Genomic DNA, 17,500 nt, shown 5'->3' with positions numbered 1-17,500 from the left:
GTGACAGTTTGAAGTTGAAATCTTTTCAACTTTCTATGACGCGGTTCGGCGACAAGCCGCGACAGCCAATGACTGTATAGAGCTCAGTGACCACAGCCAATGGGAATGCTTGAATGCTTTGCCTTCTGCCTGTACGGACATACTCTAGTCTCCTCAATCGCTCGTATCGCTTGCTGCTGCACTCTGTCGCTTGAATCGCATCGCGCCTGGTCTATTTGCGCGGTTACACCACGGCGGCATTACTGGCTTACTTTCTCACTTGCGCCCACTGCCCCTTATCCAGGCATCTTTGTAATTGTGCAAGGCTCCAGTTTGGGCAAAAATCGCACGACCCGATTCTGGTGTTGATTCCGGCCCGGGTCATTTGCCGATCCTTCCCCATCTCTCTCTCCCCACTCATTTCCCGTCTCTGTCGCACTATGATATCCTGAATAAAGTCATAACAGATCAAAAAAACTATCTTACAAAAAAGAAAAACCGCACCCGTTCATGCTAACCGTTTTGGGCAAATTCACACATGGGGCGGATTAAAAAAACACACACAAAGAAACAGGGGGAAAAATGCACACAAAACAAGACACACAAACACACCAAGGGAAAGGCGAAGGCACATGCAGAAAACAGAAAAATACTAAACACAGAATTGCGCAATGAGATCATGCACTCCATGTGAAACCGCATTCATGTGAAGGGAACAGGCATCGATGTGTTGCTCTGTGTTGTGTAGTGTTATGACGTGTATCCATGAGGACATGCTCCTACCGTCTCCATGTCAATAAGCATCACTACTGTGTGTGTGTGTGTATACACTCGCCTCCAAAAGAGTTGTCGCCTATCCATCTGTTTGGAATAACAGCTAATAACCTGACTTTCAATTAATCACTTGGCTTCAGAAGTCACTCATATGAAAGCTACAACCCTCCCGAATGAAAATGTATGTACAAAAATACATTTCATGCACCAAAGAAAGATTGACCCTTTATTGAACACAGACAGGGCAGATTTTCACAAGACAAAAGTTTTGTCGTCTATCAAACATAAAGTGAAAATGAGCAGATAAGTCACTTCAAAACACTTCAAATACGCAGATTGGGTGTCATACTTAATCACTGAATCACTCTCACCTCTCCAGAAAATCGACTTTGGCCTTAGGTGTATGTTTAGGGTCATTGTAATCATGGAAAGCAACACAATGAAAATCAATGGAGTTCAATGAGAGATGGTGACATATTCGCTATTCGTAGAGCAATACATGTTTAACTTCATGATTTAATCAATGATAAAAGCCCTCAAACACCTGCAGCATGCATGCAGCTCCTCATAAGAGCTGTACCTGTACCATGTTTCACTTTATGCACCATTTCTCTTTTTTCATATTCTTCATCTCCAACACCATATAGTTTTCATGCCATCAGTTCTAAAATGGTTGATCTTGGGATCTTGACTTCAGAGTATGAGTCCCATTAGCCTTCATTTTTGTCAGAATTAGGCCTGACATACTCTTGGTTGGCTTTTTTGAGACAGAACAGTGGGAGAGACTTCTTTGGTGTTAAAGGTGAAGAATTTGGAAAAAATACATGGTGCCTAAAGTCAAACATGGGAGGGATACAGCTCTTATGTGGAGCTGCATGCATGCTGCTGGTGTGTCAGGGCTTTTATCATTGATTACATCATGAAGTTAAAAATGTATTGCTCTACGAATAGCAAATATTTCACCATCTCTCATTGAACTCCATTGATTTTCATTGTGTTGCTTTCCATGATTACAATGACCCTAAACATATACCTAAGGCCAAAGTTGATTTTCTGGAGAGGTGTGAGTGAATCAGTGATTAAGTATGACACCCGATCTGCGTATTTTAAGTGTTTTGAAGTGACTTATCTGCTCATTTTCACATCATGTTCGATAGGCGACAAAACTTTTGTCTGGTCAAAATCTGCCCTGTCTGTGTTCATTAAAGGGTCAATCTTTCTTTGGTGCATGACATTTATTTTTGTACATACATTTTCATTCGGGAGGGTTGTAGCTTTCATATGAGTGACTTCTGAAGCCAAGTGATTAATTGAAAGTCAGGTTATTAGCTGTTATTCCAAACAGATGGGTAGGCGACAACTCTTTTGGAGGCGAGTGTATGTATGTGTGTGTGTGTGTGTGTGTGTGTGTGTGTGTGTGTGTGTGTGTGTGTATGTGTGTGTGTGTGTGTGCTTGTGTGTATGTATCCATGAGGATGTACGCTAACCTTCTCCATGTAAATAAGCCTTAATGTTCTGTGTGTGTGTGTGTGTGTGTGTGTGTGTGTGTGTGTGTGTGTGTGTGTGTGTGTGTGTGTGTGTGTGTGTGTGTGTGTGTGTGTGTGTGTGTGTGTGTGTGTGTGTGTGTGTGTGTGTGTGTGTGTGTGTGTGTGTGTGTGTGTGTGTGTGCGTGCGCGCGCGCGCGTCTTACCTTCTCCATGTCGATAAGCGTGACTGGGATGTTCCTCCCCACCATCACCATCACAGTCCTGCCGCACATATCTATGCCTGCACGCGCACACACACACACGCACGCACGCACGCGCGCACGCGACACAAACAGATACACACGGAAAACACAAACAGGCACACAGAAAAAGAGACGAGCACAGACAGACTTCAGACTTTTCAGAGCAACTTTCCAGGAGGACAGCGTAGTTTCTCAGACGTTTTAAGGCTTAGAAAGCAGCTTTATCTGGTAATTCAATCTCAATGATGAAAACTGGTTTGACCTCAAAACACTGGCACACGCTCACACAGCACTCTCTCTCACCATGTCAGACAAACACACACGCACGCAGCACATACGCACACCAAGAGAGTAGAAGTGGGTCTGACAGTTTAAAATAGCCTCTTATTCTGTCAGACACTCATACCCTTGAAGCACATCTCACACAGACAGGCACACACACACACACACACGGACGTCCTGCCCAGGCCTCACACCCTGTGCACACACGCACACACGCACAGACACAGACACAGACACAGACACAGACACAGACACAGACACAGACACAGACACAGACACAGACACAGACACAGACACACACACACACACACACACACACACACACACACACAGACAGAGTAGAAGTGTGTCAGTTTGTAACAGCCTCTCATTTCGTCAAACACTCAGATGCTTGCGGCACGCACGCACGCACACTTTCTTCCAGGCAAATGATGTGTAAAACTTCAGCAGGTACTAAATAAATCCGTCTTGGACCATGTATGCCCATGGCAACGGCAGGCCAGTCTGACTTGTAAGGGTCCACTTGGGGAGAGAAATCTGATTTTGCAGGGCGGAATGTCTGCAGATGTGTGATACGCTGCCAAGGAACCCTTTAACATTTTATTTCATTTGCAACCAGCGGTGCTGTGCCATCAGTACAAGTGGTTACAGTACAGCGGAGGCCTGCCCCCTGTTGGCCAAAGGTATGTATAGCAGTTTAGGAGGTGTGCAGTGCAGCTGCTGAGGCAGCCTCCACATCAACAGCTGAATAGGGTTACTAGTGTCTGTGACCAGAAATGAACTGTAAAGATGGAGGAGGCTCGTAGACACGGCTGTGTGTGTGTGTGTGTGTGTGTGTGTGTGTGTGTGTGTGTGTGTGTGTGTGTGTGTGTGTGTGTGTGTGTGTGTGTCTGTGTGTCTGTGTGTCTGTATGTCTGTGTGTCTGTGTGTCTGTGTGTCTGTGTGTCTCTGTGTCTGTGTGTGTGTGTGTGTGTGTGTGTCTGTGTGTGTGTGTCTGTGTGTGTCTGTGTGTGTCTGTGTGTGTCTGTGTGTGTCTGTGTGTGTGTGTGTGTGTGTGTGGTGTTGTTGCGGATCATTCAGGAAGAGGTGAGGGTGAGGGGTCACAGCACAACTTACTGGTCACAACAAGGCAGGACAGCTGCAAAAGTGGCTAGCAAAACTAGAGTAAACCTTGTCCTCGAAACACATCTGATAGACACTCGTGCGCGTGCGAGCACACACACACGCACACACGCGTAAACGCAAATACATACACACTTTCAAACAAAACTGGAGTAACCCTTCTCATCAAAATACATCACACGCACACACACACGCAGTCAACAAAACTGGAGTAACTCGGAAGAGGTGAGGGGTCACAGCACAACTTACTGGACATAACAAGGCAGGACAGCTGAAAAAGTGGCTAGCAGTAACCCTTGTCCTAATAACACATCCGACAGACACATAGTGTTTGTGCATGTGTGTGTGTGTGCATGTGTGTGTCATATTGGCTGTGCATGCATATGTGAGATGAATCTAATGCTTTTTGAGGATAAGAGCTACTCAAGTTTTGTGTCGTTAGAGGCTGTATGAGTGAGTGAGTGAGTGAGTGAGTGAGTGAGTGAGTGAGTGAGTGAGTGAGTGAGTGAGTGAGTGAGTGAGTGAGTGAGTGAGTGAGTGAGTGAGTGAGTGAGTGAGTGAGTGAGTGAGTGAGTGAGTGAGTAATATTGACTTAGCCGCTAAGCCTTAGCGTGCATGTATGAGATGTGTGATGTATTTTGAGGATAAGGGTTACTGCAGGTTTGTTTTGCAAGAGGGTGTGTGTGTGTGTGTGTGTGTGTGTGTGTGTGTGTGTGTGTGTGTGTGCGTGTGTGTGTGTCTCAGAGCAGCACCCACCTGTCTGGTATAAGGCTTTAAGTGCAGCAATATCTGACAAGTCCTCTGCTCGCGCTCGGCATAACCAGCGATTATAACTGGAGATGGAGAGAGAGAGAGAGAGAGAGAGAGAGAGAGAGAGAGAGAGAGAGAGAGAGAGAGAGAGAGAGAGAGAGAGAGACAGAGAGAGAGAGAGAGAGAGAGAGAGAGAGAGGAGGGGGGGGCAGACAGCAGTGATACAGATATTAATATGCAATTTCCATCTACTGTGAAGTGCTTCAAATATGGGTATGCTAAATGTAATTAAAAAGGAATAACCACCAAATACCAAGGCTGAGAACGTGAGTGACTGGGAGAAGAAAGACAGAAAGAAAAGAAAAGAAAGAAAGAAAGAAAGAAAGAAAAAAAAAAAAGAAAGAAAGAAAGAACATGAGAGCAGAGAAATGAGAGAGTGTGAGTGACTAAGAAAGAAGAAAGAAGGAAAGAAAGAGAGAAAGAATGTAAAAAGAAGGAAAGATAGAACAAACACGAGAGCAGAGAAATGAGAGAGAGAGAGAGACAGAAATGTGAAGAAATAGAAGAGAATTCGTCTAAAAACGCTTTCACACCCGACCTCATTCAATTTAAGAGCACTTCACAGCCCCAATGGAGCATGTGATATTCTGATTTAATATTCTGCCCTGGCACCATGTAGGCCGGGAATAAAATAGGGGGACTGTAGACCAGAATAAAAGCATAAAACATAGATGAGGGGACATGATCAGTGGCAACGTAATACTCTTTTCATTACCCAAATGTCATGCAGCTACAACATATTAATTTTCAGTGAGCCTCCGTAATAGGCATTGTGTCATACCTAGTTTTTCGTTCAGGGTCACTTGCTTGCTCGGCCTGTCTGTGTGCATGTGTGTGTGTGCATGTGTGTGTGTGCGTGTGCGTGCGCGTGCGCGTGTGCGTGCGCATGTGCGTGTGCGTGCGCGTGTGCACTTGTCTTATTCTCTTCTCTCTCTGTGTGCGTGTGTGCGTGTGCGTGTGTGTTTGTGTGTGTCTACTCGTCTCATTCTCTCCTCTAGCTCTCCCTGGTCCACTTTTTCAGAGTGTATTATTGAATCGACTGATTTTATTTGAAATGTGTGAAAAATGTCAAGAGAAAATGGGTGTGTGGGAGTCCATGAAATGTGTGAGTTGGAGATGCTGCCAGCAGAACTACAGGAGAGGGTGACAGAGGAGCATGTTGGAGAGCCATCGAGAGAGCTGGCGTGTGTGTGTGTGTGTGTGTGTGTGTGTGTGTGTGTGTGTGTGTGTGTGTGTGTGTGTGTGTGTGTGTGTGTGTGTGTGTGTGAATAATGATTTGTCCATTTGTGTTTAGCGGTGTAGGTGGTTACTTTCTCTGGTGCTGCTTCTGCACGGCGGCCTCGGACATCTGTCCCTGCAGGATGAGTTTGCGCTGTTTGTCCACGTCCCCCTCCATACGGGCAAAGGCGTGCGTGCCCACCAGGCCCAGGTCCAGCTCCAGGCTGTCATCCTCCGCATCATCTACATGGGGAAACACACACACGATTTCCTTTAAGTTGCTCTCTGAACACACAGACACACAATTCACACACACAATATCACACAATTGCAAGAACCATTTTCCCCCTAAATTTCTCTTTGAGCACACACACAATTAATGTTTTATTCTAGTCCTTCATCTTTTCAACAAGGCAACAAACAGAAATATTTTTCCTTTCACGTGCGCGCACGCACACACACACATACACAACAAGTGTGTCACCACTGCATCCTCACCCAACAACATAAGAAACCATTGAAAGACAAATTTTTTTTGTTCCATTTTCCCTTTGAATACGCAGGTTCACACACAGATACACAGATAGCATAACTTAATTTAATTTTACATTGGAAACACTAACGAACAGCGCTTGAGTCCAGACTTGTTCATCTCTTGAGGAAAAAGTGGACAAGCCAGCTGATATAACACATTAGTCAGTCATGGCATTCATCAATTTGTCACCTCCACGCACACGCACACGCACACACGTGCACAGACACACACACACACCATCATCCACTTCCAAAGTAATGAGTGTGTGTAACTCACCAAACTATAGTACTGCAAATCACATCTGGCTTCTAAAAATAATCAACATTCTCCTCCACAGAAGTGTGTGTGTGTGTGTGTGTATTTATGCTCCATCTACCTCCAATGAAATAACACTGGACTCCATGGGGTGGATTTATAGACTGATGATTTTTTGTTAAAAAAATCATGATGTTCTCGAGAAAAGGGAAGACAGAGTTTCTTGGGAAAACGGTAAGGTTGCCAGGTGTGCTGGTCTCCTGAGTGGTCTCATTCACAGCAGCTAGACTTTCCTGCAGAAGACAGGGTTCCAAGTAATCATAAAAGTCAAAGTTCTTCTTTAAAATACTAATAAATATAATTAAGTGTTTTTATAAAACACTTAGAGCCTAGGGCAAAAGAGTCTTGCACCGTCTTCACTAGGCCACAAGCATAAGGAGGGGCAGGAGTCGGGATGATGAAATTCAATTTGCGCTACTCTGTGTGTGCATGTCACTCTGTGTGCATCTGTGCATGGGTGAGCATGCTTGTGCGTTTAGCTTAGTGCAGCCTTTGTACATCCCATAGTAATGAGTACTACGACTAGTGTTGCACCGATACCATTTACAGATGCTCATATGACACTTGAACACAGCCTTGATCTTAGTTATTTTATATCAGAGGTATTTAAAAAGTATAAAAAGTTCTACTGGATTCACTTTAGAGTATTAGTCTTTTTCCCGTTTCACAAAGGTAGGCAGCAGCCTGACAAAGCCATGATAGCAATGATGTTATATCCAAGTAGTAGCCTATGCAGCTCTTCATATTTATACTACATATACATTTCAAACAGAGTAGCATCGGTACGGTATTGGTATCGGCCGATACGGCACAGTCGGATATCGGGTATTGGTATTGGGGCCAAAAATGGTATCGGTGCAACTCTAACTATGACATCAAAGAGGACAATTGAGAACCTACAGGTATGCACACTGTATACCTGTGGTCTTAAGATGATCAGAGGGTTGCAGGTTTGCATCCTTACCCTTACACCTCCATCCATGGCTGAAGTGCCCATGAGTAAGGCACCTAACCCCTCTACTACTTTTAGCAGTAAAATTGTCTCACACCTTGACTTTTTTGCTTTCTCTCACAAAACCCAATTCATATCAAATGCATTTTGTTCTTGCTTGACTACTCCATTTGGCTCTTGATTGAAGCCATGCCTTTCCGGTATCACACAGACACATGTGCACACGCGTGCATGCGCACGCACGCACGCACGCACGCACGCACGCACGCACGCACGCACGCACGCACGCACGCACGCACGCACGCACGCACGCACGCACGCACGCACGCACGCACGCACGCACGCACGCACGCACGCACGCACGCACGCACGCACGCACGCACGCACGCACGCACGCACGCACGCACGCACGCACGCACGCACGCACGCACGCACGCACGCACGCACGCACGCACGCACGCACGCACGCACGCACGCACGCACGCACGCACGCACGCACGCACGCACGCAATGCATGCACGCACGCACGCACACACGCACGCACGCACGCACGCACGCACGCACGCACGCACGCAACGCACGCACGCACGCACGCATGCACGCACGCACGCACGCACGCACGCACGCACGCACGCACGCACGCACGCACGCACGCACGCACGCACGCACGCACGCACGCACGCGCACGCACGCACGCACGCACGCACGCACGCACGCACGCACGCACGCACGCACGCACGCACGCACGCAACGCACACAACGCACGCACGCACGCACGCACGCACGCACGGCACGCACGCACGGCACGCACGGCACGCACGCACGCACGCACGCACGCACGCACGCACGCACGCACGCACGCACACACACACGCACGCACGCAACGCACGCACGCACGCACGCACGCACGCACGCACGCACGCACGCACGCACGCACGCACGCACGCACCACACACACACACACACACACACACACACACACACACACACACACACACACACACACACACACACACACACACACACCACACACACACACACACACACACACACACACCACACACACACACACACACACACACACACACACACAGAGATTCACACACGCGCACACACACACACACGCACACGCACACAATACTTGATCCGTCTGCAGTGTCGCAGATGCCGCCGGGATTCTAAGGAGCAGAGCGATGTTCTGGCACACAACAACAGCAGAATGAAAAGCAGAAATAGAGGAAAGCCAGGCAAGAACAAGGCGGTAAACAGAATACCTCCAAAAAGCAATTCGGTCACCAAGTCCTCCAGATCAAAAAGAAAGACGGTGCACACAACAATAAACAAAACAGCAAACAGTCAATCAAAAAAGGAAAAACAGACGCTGGGAATGAGGATACATCAAAAGGCAACAAGAAAAAAAAATCCACCACCATACACACCACTAAGTCAAACAATACAGTACATCAGCAACTGGAAACTGACACACGGCCTTGCTCCCTTGTCTCTCCATCTGGTGTGTGTGTGTTTCCATGGCAACAGAGGTCACATCAGGACCACAGCTGGATCCTATACTACATCTATTCAGCAAGCTTTCATTCTGTTTGCCCTCCAGCACAGCATCCATTCCTCTAGGGCTAGGTTGCCATCACCACCAGTTCCATCGTGGATGTGGGTGTAGTGGCATCGTTGGCATCTGACCAGGCCTGTGTAGTACTGTTCCAAGCCGATACTGTGCACAACAGTCAGGCAGTACAAGCAAATGTATTATATTCACAAGGTCTAAACACCCACTTGCTCCTTAGGTCTAGGGTAGCCATCGTCAAAAGGATCAAAAGGATTTGATGGATCCATGTAGCTCAATGGGCCCAGACAACTGCTATAAAACGAGATTTAAATGGAGCTTCCTTCTAGAGTTCTTGGGGGGTGGGGGGTGAGGATGACGGACTGTATTTGTTTGGCTAGGGCTTCTCGGCCAGGGTCTGTTTGTTTGGAGTTGGCCCCCCCATCCCCACACAGCCCACTCCACGACCCCACAGGGCCCAACACGCGCACACTGCATGGACAACTGCCCATTGTGCCTGGGGTCGCGCTAAGCTACAGTGGTGCTGTGAGAGAGGGTGACCACCACTACAAACATAAACAGACGCAGACACAGACACACACACACATGTTAGTATTAGCAATAGATTCAGAACACATGACAGCTCCAGTATTGATAGTGTGTGCCCAAACTATTCTGCCAGTGCCATGTTTAGAAGATGGGTTTAAGTGGAACGACATTGCGTGTGACCTTCATGGGTCTGTACTCTCCGACACACTTCATCTCCGTCATCGAAGCTCCAACTATCTCAAACAGCCAAACTCAACTTAAGTGCCACATGTTAGAAGAAGCAACGCTAATGCACAATGCACACATACGTCCCTACTATGTAAACACTATAGACATGAACAGCATAACAAATTGAAACACTTGTATGGAAGCACACCCTCAAACATGCCCATACAAAAACACAAGCGCCCCTCTTGCACAGACACAGACACAGACACAGACACACACACACAGACACACACACACACGAGATTGACACACTTCCTTTCTCCACCACTTCTGCTTTGTAGGCCTGAGGTGTAATCTGTTGTGGGGACATGAGGCCAGCCATGTGCTACTGTTCACTACTACACTGAGTCACTTATTCATCTCTATTCTCAAAACCACCAGACTGGACAGCCAAGTACTCAGCAGGAGGTCATTGGCCTCCTTTACATGGGACATTTCATTCCGAATTAAATCAATTGAATTCTTTTAAAAAATATATATATTTTTAGGGGCTTTATGCCGTTATTTGATAGGACAGTCTGAGATGGTGACAGGAAGAGAGTGGGACCGAGGATCGGGAAATGACCCCGGCCGGACTCCAACCGGGGTGAGGTCCCCGTGGGCATGCAAGCCCAAATGTGGGTGGCTTAACGCGCTGCGCCACAGCGCCCCCCAAATCAATTTAATTCTGAGTAAAACTCAATTGCTCTTTGAAAACATCTAGTAAACACTTCTCAATTCGGAATTAGATAAAAGTGCAATGTAAATGACGTTCTCAATTGCTAATTGGGAATTAAAGCCATCACATAAACATAGCCAATATGCCGAATATGAGCACTGTTTTGGCATTGATGAATTGAGAGGTATGTTGGCCCACTGAGAAATGCCCTGTACACCAGATTACCAGTTCATGCCTGTTGGCGAGCAAAGCACACACTAGGAGGACTAAGGGTATGTTACGATACACTCATGGACAGTATGCCGAAAATGAGTACAGCCGATTAAGTTACGGATAAGGCACGCGCGCACACACGCTCGCGCACACACACACACGCACACACGCACGCACACACACAACTTAACATCTTTCAGCACACCTCAGCTCTAAATCTAGACTACATTAAACTCAACCTTACGTATGCCTCAACACGGTCTTGAGAGTGTCTGTAGCATTTGAATATTAGCCACCTTTCAGCACGCTTTGCTTCTAGAGGATTCCATGGATGTGGAAAGTTCCCCTCGAATCACTAACGACAGATTAAGCGATTTGGCAACACAGACTTAAACCCAAAGCTGCTGTAGAAAGAACTAGGAATCCCCCACCAGCAGCACTTCATAGGAGGTCTAGCCTTGTAATATGTAAGCTTGAGTCCAAAATAACATTAGGGAGGGGTATAGCAAAAAGTCAAAGTGTACTTAATAGTCAAAAATCTATGTAGCCACGGTTAGCACAGAAGAATGAAATTGCACAACGTTTTCTCCATCAACCTCTAAGGACATAACACTGGTCTCCGTGAAGGTGGATTTCTGCACCGATGATTTTTTGTGTGTAAAACACCAAGATATTTTCAAGAAATGGGAAGACAGATTTTCCTGGGAAAAACTGTAAGGTTGCCAGGTGTGCTGGTCTCCTGAGTGGTCTCATTCACAGAAGTTAGACTTCCCAGCAGAAGTCAGGGTTCCAAGTAATCATAAAAGTCAAAGATATTTATTTAAAACAGTAGCCAAAGGCAAAAGGATGTGTGTGTGTGCGTGTGTGTGTGTGTGTGTGTGTGTGTGTGTGTGTGTGTGTGTGTGTGTGTGCGTGGCTCAAATTCATTATCCCAACTCCCGTTCTCGAACCCGTGTTTATGGCCTTGCAAATCGCTGATGCCGTGCCTCCATGACGAAAAAAAATTAAGTTTACCCGCTGTCAGCCTAGCCACAATAACTTTGGTGGACTTCCCCATCCAACATTCCAATTGCAAATGAGAAAATGGCCTTTGAATTGCGCTTTTTCAAGATATTGAATTCAACTTCTTCCGCCACTGACGTCTTGTGACGTCATCCCGAGGCCACAAACACAAGGGAAGACAGGAGTTAGGATAATGGGAAGAGCCCTAATGTGGTGCTGTGAGACTCACCCTCCAGGCTGCCTGGCTTCTCTGCGATACGTATCTGCCTCTCGGGGACCACCGGCTCCCCCTCGGAGTTGCCGATGTCGGCGGGGAGCAGGGGGAGGCTGGAGCGCTCCTCAGTCAGGGACCGCGGGTAGTACAGGGGCAGCAGCTTCCTGTACGTAGGCTGGAGACAACACACGCGGACAACACACGCATGCACAAATTAGCCAATGGTACCTAAGCCAACACCATTACATGTCCTCACAAAAAAAACTGTATGTATAAAACTTTGCATCCAAACATACATTTCCCAGCACCCTAAGCCTAGCCCACTGTGCTCACGCACACGCACACATGCACGCACAGTACAAGCCACGTGTTCACACTGCAGTCATACAAGTGGGGATTTCACTTTCATTTATTGTGTGTAGTGTTTGAATGTAAAGAGGTCTACAAGAGGTCAGAGGGGAGTCTAGCTCCAGACAGGGTCTGCACACCCTCTTCAGCAAACATGTTGCACGTCTGCTAAAAGTATGCAGGGCACGAGTACACATCCTTCATTAACAAGAGGAAGAATAAATCAAAACACACACAGGCTGATGTTGATATTACGATGATAGATGCTTGATTAAAGACAAGAGAACATAGATCTGTGGAGCAGACCCATTACACTCATAAGTAAACATTTTCTATTGTTTTGCTTCATGCATATTTGCGGCTTTGTGAGGTGGTTTATGAAACTGAAATCTGTTTTCAGAAATGGCAGCATCTTGTCATTTTCAGGGTTTATTAGGGTGGAGTATCCACTTGAGACCCGAGTCAGACTGGAATTCTTTAAAAAAAAAAAAATTCCATAGAATTTCCTCAGAACTACTCATTCTCCCCATGCTGTGTAGTCTGATTACTCAATAATCCTACAGATGGGGTTCATGCATACAAAAGCTGTACCAGAGAAAGGGGTGAACAGCACAGTGTGTCCTATTCAAACCCATTTTTTGTATTAGTCATTAATACCATGTTAAGACGAATGAGTACAGTGCTGCATCTGGGACCTTTGGCAGACCCCCTTCGCTAGGCTACAGAGCGGTCTCAAGCAATTAACATGTCTGCTAACTGCCTTAAAGGGTGAAGGAACGCGCACAAGCGACCCGAGAAAAACCCAATCGTGCAACGCAAGAAAAGCCAATAAATTCCAGCTAATCTCAGGTCAGTCAGTCTGTGAATGTAACACAAGACAGCCGTCTGAGCTATTAAGGCCCAGAGAAAACATGTGGGAAGACACGGAGCACAGTGACCGCAGACGATGTGTGTGGTATTTAGAGAGAGAGAGACAGGGGAGCATTTGAGACCGGTGCGTGAAAGATCTGAGAAATGTTGCTGCTCTACAGAACCTGGGTTTACATTCATCATGTGCTCTTAAGAACAGATCTGTGCCTAAAGCGTGCGTGCGATCATTCCTGCAGAAAATGTGGCATTTATGAACATGTGCTTGAATGTAGAAATGTGGCTAAAAATATGACCATCTCAGACCATGTGTGCGAGTGGAGGAAACACAAAATGACAAATAATATTGATCATGCAGCTTCATATGTATTGCAATGGAGAGAGAGTGTGTGTGTGTGTGTGTGTGTGTTATCTGGCAGTGTTAACGTCTGTATGTGTTTGCTTAATTTACTTACTTTGAAGTATTGTCCCATTGAGCTGGGAGAGCAGGATGGGAGGGGAGTGCTGGTGGGAGGTACACGTACACACAAGCAAGCATGCACACACGCTCCTAAACACACACAAAACAAAACCCACCTCCTCAGCTTCTGAGACAGCAAACACCACCATCTCGATGCTTTGGCCGTGATTTTCCAAAAACCTTCGTACTGTCCCTGTGGGAAACGTGTATGAAAGTATGAGTATACACACACACACATGCGCACACAAACACAAAAATGTCAAATCCAAACATGACAGTACACAGACATCTTTCTGTTATCATTCCAAGTGGCTGGCTAACATTTGGATTTGTTTGGATTTTTTTTTTCATTCATTCTTTTTTGGCATTCATTTTTATTAATATGCATTCCCACCCCAAAATAGCACAGCCATGACAGCCGCATGATAAAACATCCATTTTGTTTTGGGAAGAATATTTCAGCAACAACCACTAATCAGAGCTCTGGCATTACAATCAAGGGAAACCTTTTTAAAACGATACTCTCCTTCTTCCTTCTAATAATACCTGTGGCTCTTTTGGGAACTGTATCTGGTTCTTACTTATCTAGGGTTGCCAACCATCCCTTGACGTACGGAATCATCCTATATTTAAAGATAAAAGTACAGGTTCCATATTGAGTTGAAACAGGACATGGTAGTCGAGTACATCTATGGCCAAAATGCACCAAACCCCAAAAAAATTGATACAAAAGGTTTTTCAACTGAGTTCAATACATCCAGCTGTCCTTACTAACATACTAAAAATCTAGGAAAATCTAACTTCAGGAAAGATGTCATTTTCAAGTTCAAAGTTTTTTCAAATAAAGGTTATTACATGATAATTACATTGGCATGAATTAACATGTTTTCAGGATCTGTTTGGTTGGAGTGCTGTTAGGGTGGATAAAGACACTACTGCTATGGTAATATCCATGTGCTGTTTGTCAGGGCACATCATCAGTGATGAATCATGGCGTCACTGGGTGTTTTGGGTCTTTCAGCAGCTGAACTGAATAGACAGGAGCCACTACATGTGTAAGTAGAGGGCAAGGTGAAACGTTACTTACTAGAGACAATGTCCTGAAAGGAACATGGGGCTTTAGCATAGCTTTCAGGTACCAGAGTAGGGCCTGTTGAAGCTTTATATGCAAGGGTCAGAGCCTTGTATTCAATTAGGGCATGAAAAAGAGGAGTGGCATGCAGTAACATTTGCAAAGAGCTTATTGCACAAGCTGGAAGACCAGTCAGGAGGGAGTTGCAGTAGTTCAGGTCAGATGGACAATATCAGAAGTTGAGTCATTCAGGTCAGATACAGTCTGATTTTATGTATATTTAACAGTGAGAAGCGACATGACTGGGAAACTGAGGCTATGTGGTCAGAGAATGATAGATGGTCATCAACAATGACAGATTTATTGTGGCCTTATTTGAGGCAACAGTAGCAGAATCCATATTGAGTTTGATATCATGCCAACCTAAATCTTTGTCTGGGATCACCAGCAGTGCAGTTTGAGCGAGGCTCAACTGAAGGTGGCATTCCTTCATACTTGTGGATAGTTCAGAGAGGCAAGCGGAAATGTGTGTGTAGACAGTGGAGTCATCTGGCACAAAGTACAGATATACAGGTAACTTCACCGGTGTAACAGTAGTATGAGAAGCTGTAAGAACAGATAACATGGCCCAGTGATGTGTACATGGCAAATAGGAGTCCCAGCACCAGCCCTTAGAACACCTCTGTGGAGAGGCTATGATTTGAGGACAGCTGACCTTGCCCTTGATACATGCTAAGAATGATAGCATCAGACTGAAAGAATGTCTGGAAGAACTTGAGAAACATAAAACTCAATTATTTACATCTAAGAGAGATGTTAAATAATCAGGTTTTGAAAAAAAATATGCTAGCTGGTGTGTCTGCACAAAGATGTTTAGATTTACTACAAAACAAAAATAAATGTCCATAATCTCTTCTGAAGATATCTTCTGGCTTACTAGAAACAAAATAAAAGAGTTATTTTGAGCTTGGCTTTTTCAGATTTTGAGTTTTTGCATTTTGAAATTTAATGCATATTTAATTAGATATAGTCCAATTACCATATTAAAACATAACATTTCAGAAAACTTGCAATACATTTTTTTCTCACAAATATGTGAGTAATCACCGGATTAAGTTTCATGGTGATATCGGCAAGCTACATTTTTTGGCCTATTCACCTGGAGTGTCTCTCGACCCATACAATAAGCCTATGGCAGCCATGTTGAAAATAACTCATTTCCCAAAGTCAGATTTTACTAGATTTTTAGTATGTCATTTAGCAGGTCCAATAGTAATAGAATCCATAAAAAAACCTTTTGTATCAATTTTTTTGGGGTTAAACCCTAAATGTACTCGCCTATGGGAGGTTAAAATTCGTTAAAATGCAGGAAATTAAATCTAAGAAACACAACATTTTCAGGGGGAGGACCCCCAGACACTTGCCATAATGAAGTCGACAGTTGGCAACCCCATACTTACCTGTTATCAATAAAACTAATAACTTGACAGTACACTCTAAAATTGTTGGGTTCAATTGCAATACATGCTTTTAATTGTATTCAGTGTTTTTAAAATGGTATGGCTCTCGTGATATATATATATATTTTTTAATTGGCATTTATAGAGCCATAAACACCAATTAAAAAACAAAAAAAAACAAAAAGGTTCCTGACCCCTGCCTCAGAGCATTTCCTTATCTGCAGGACAGGGGTAATCATTCCACTGCCAGCTCAATTATTTTGTGTCTGGTAAGAATCCAGTAGGGCCTTCTGATCCTCAAGCCAATTATGGTAGAAGCCCCCTTCCCAAAAAAGGGCCTATTCAACCTTCTTAACATCGCCGAGCTCTGCTCTGGCGTTTGGCCTTCTTTAAAGAAGAATGTTCAACTGAAAATGACTCATCAGTGTTGTGTCAGGTGGCGCTCATTTTCATAACTCTATGGTAGACAGAGTGCACTCATAGTCCTTCGTGTGTGTGTGTGTGTGTGTGTCTGTGTGTGTGTGTCTGTATGTGTGTGTCTGTGTGTGTGTGTCTGTGTGTGTGTGTCTGTGTGTCTGTGTGTGTGTGTGTGTGTGTGTCTCTGTGTGTGTCTCTCTGTGTGTGTGTCTCTGTGTGTGTGTCTCTGTGTGTGTGTCTCTGTGTGTGTGTCTCTGTGTGTGTGTCTCTGTGTGTGTGTCTCTGTGTGTGTGTGTCTGTGTGTGTGTGTGTGTGTGTGTGTGTCTGTGTGTGTGTGTCTGTGTCTGTGTGTGTCTGTGTCTGTGTGTGTCTGTGTCTGTGTGTGTCTGTGTCTGTGTGTGTCTGTGTCTGTGTGTGTCTCTGTGTGTGTGTCTCTGTGTGTGTGTCTCTGTGTGTGTGTCTCTGTGTGTGTGTCTCTGTGTGTGTGTCTCTGTGTGTGTGTGTCTCTGTGTGTGTGTGTCTCTGTGTGTGTGTGTCTCTGTGTGTGTGTGTCTCTGTGTGTGTGTCTGTGTGTGTGTGTGTCTGTGTGTCTGTCTGTGTGTGTGTCTGTCTGTGTGTGTGTCTGTCTGTGTGTGTCTGTCTGTGTGTGTCTGTCTGTGTGTCTGTCTGTGTGTCTGTCTGTGTGTCTGTCTGTGTGTCTGTCTGTGTGTCTGTCTGTGTGTCTGTCTGTGTGTC

General features: G+C 45.5%; 1 protein-coding gene across 2 annotated transcripts in view; it reads right to left on the bottom strand.

Annotated features, from left to right (window-relative positions):
* The window catches only part of gdap2 (ganglioside induced differentiation associated protein 2), a 56,723-nt gene that overhangs the window by 21,285 nt on the left and 17,938 nt on the right, over positions 1 to 17,500 (bottom strand). For both annotated transcript variants that reach the window (XM_063213749.1, XM_063213748.1), the window contains 5 exons: positions 13,933 to 14,009; positions 12,157 to 12,316; positions 6,007 to 6,157; positions 4,643 to 4,719; positions 2,444 to 2,520 (listed from right to left, as the gene is read on the bottom strand). In XM_063213749.1, the coding sequence (XP_063069819.1) occupies positions 2,444 to 2,520; positions 4,643 to 4,719; positions 6,007 to 6,157; positions 12,157 to 12,316; positions 13,933 to 14,009 (542 nt within the window). The remainder of the gene's footprint in view (positions 1 to 2,443; positions 2,521 to 4,642; positions 4,720 to 6,006; positions 6,158 to 12,156; positions 12,317 to 13,932; positions 14,010 to 17,500) is intronic.

The sequence above is a fragment of the Engraulis encrasicolus genome, chromosome 13, assembly GCF_034702125.1.
Source record: "Engraulis encrasicolus isolate BLACKSEA-1 chromosome 13, IST_EnEncr_1.0, whole genome shotgun sequence".
Classification (NCBI taxonomy): Eukaryota; Metazoa; Chordata; class Actinopteri; order Clupeiformes; family Engraulidae; genus Engraulis; species Engraulis encrasicolus.
This window is presented reverse-complemented; position numbering and strand designations above follow the sequence as displayed.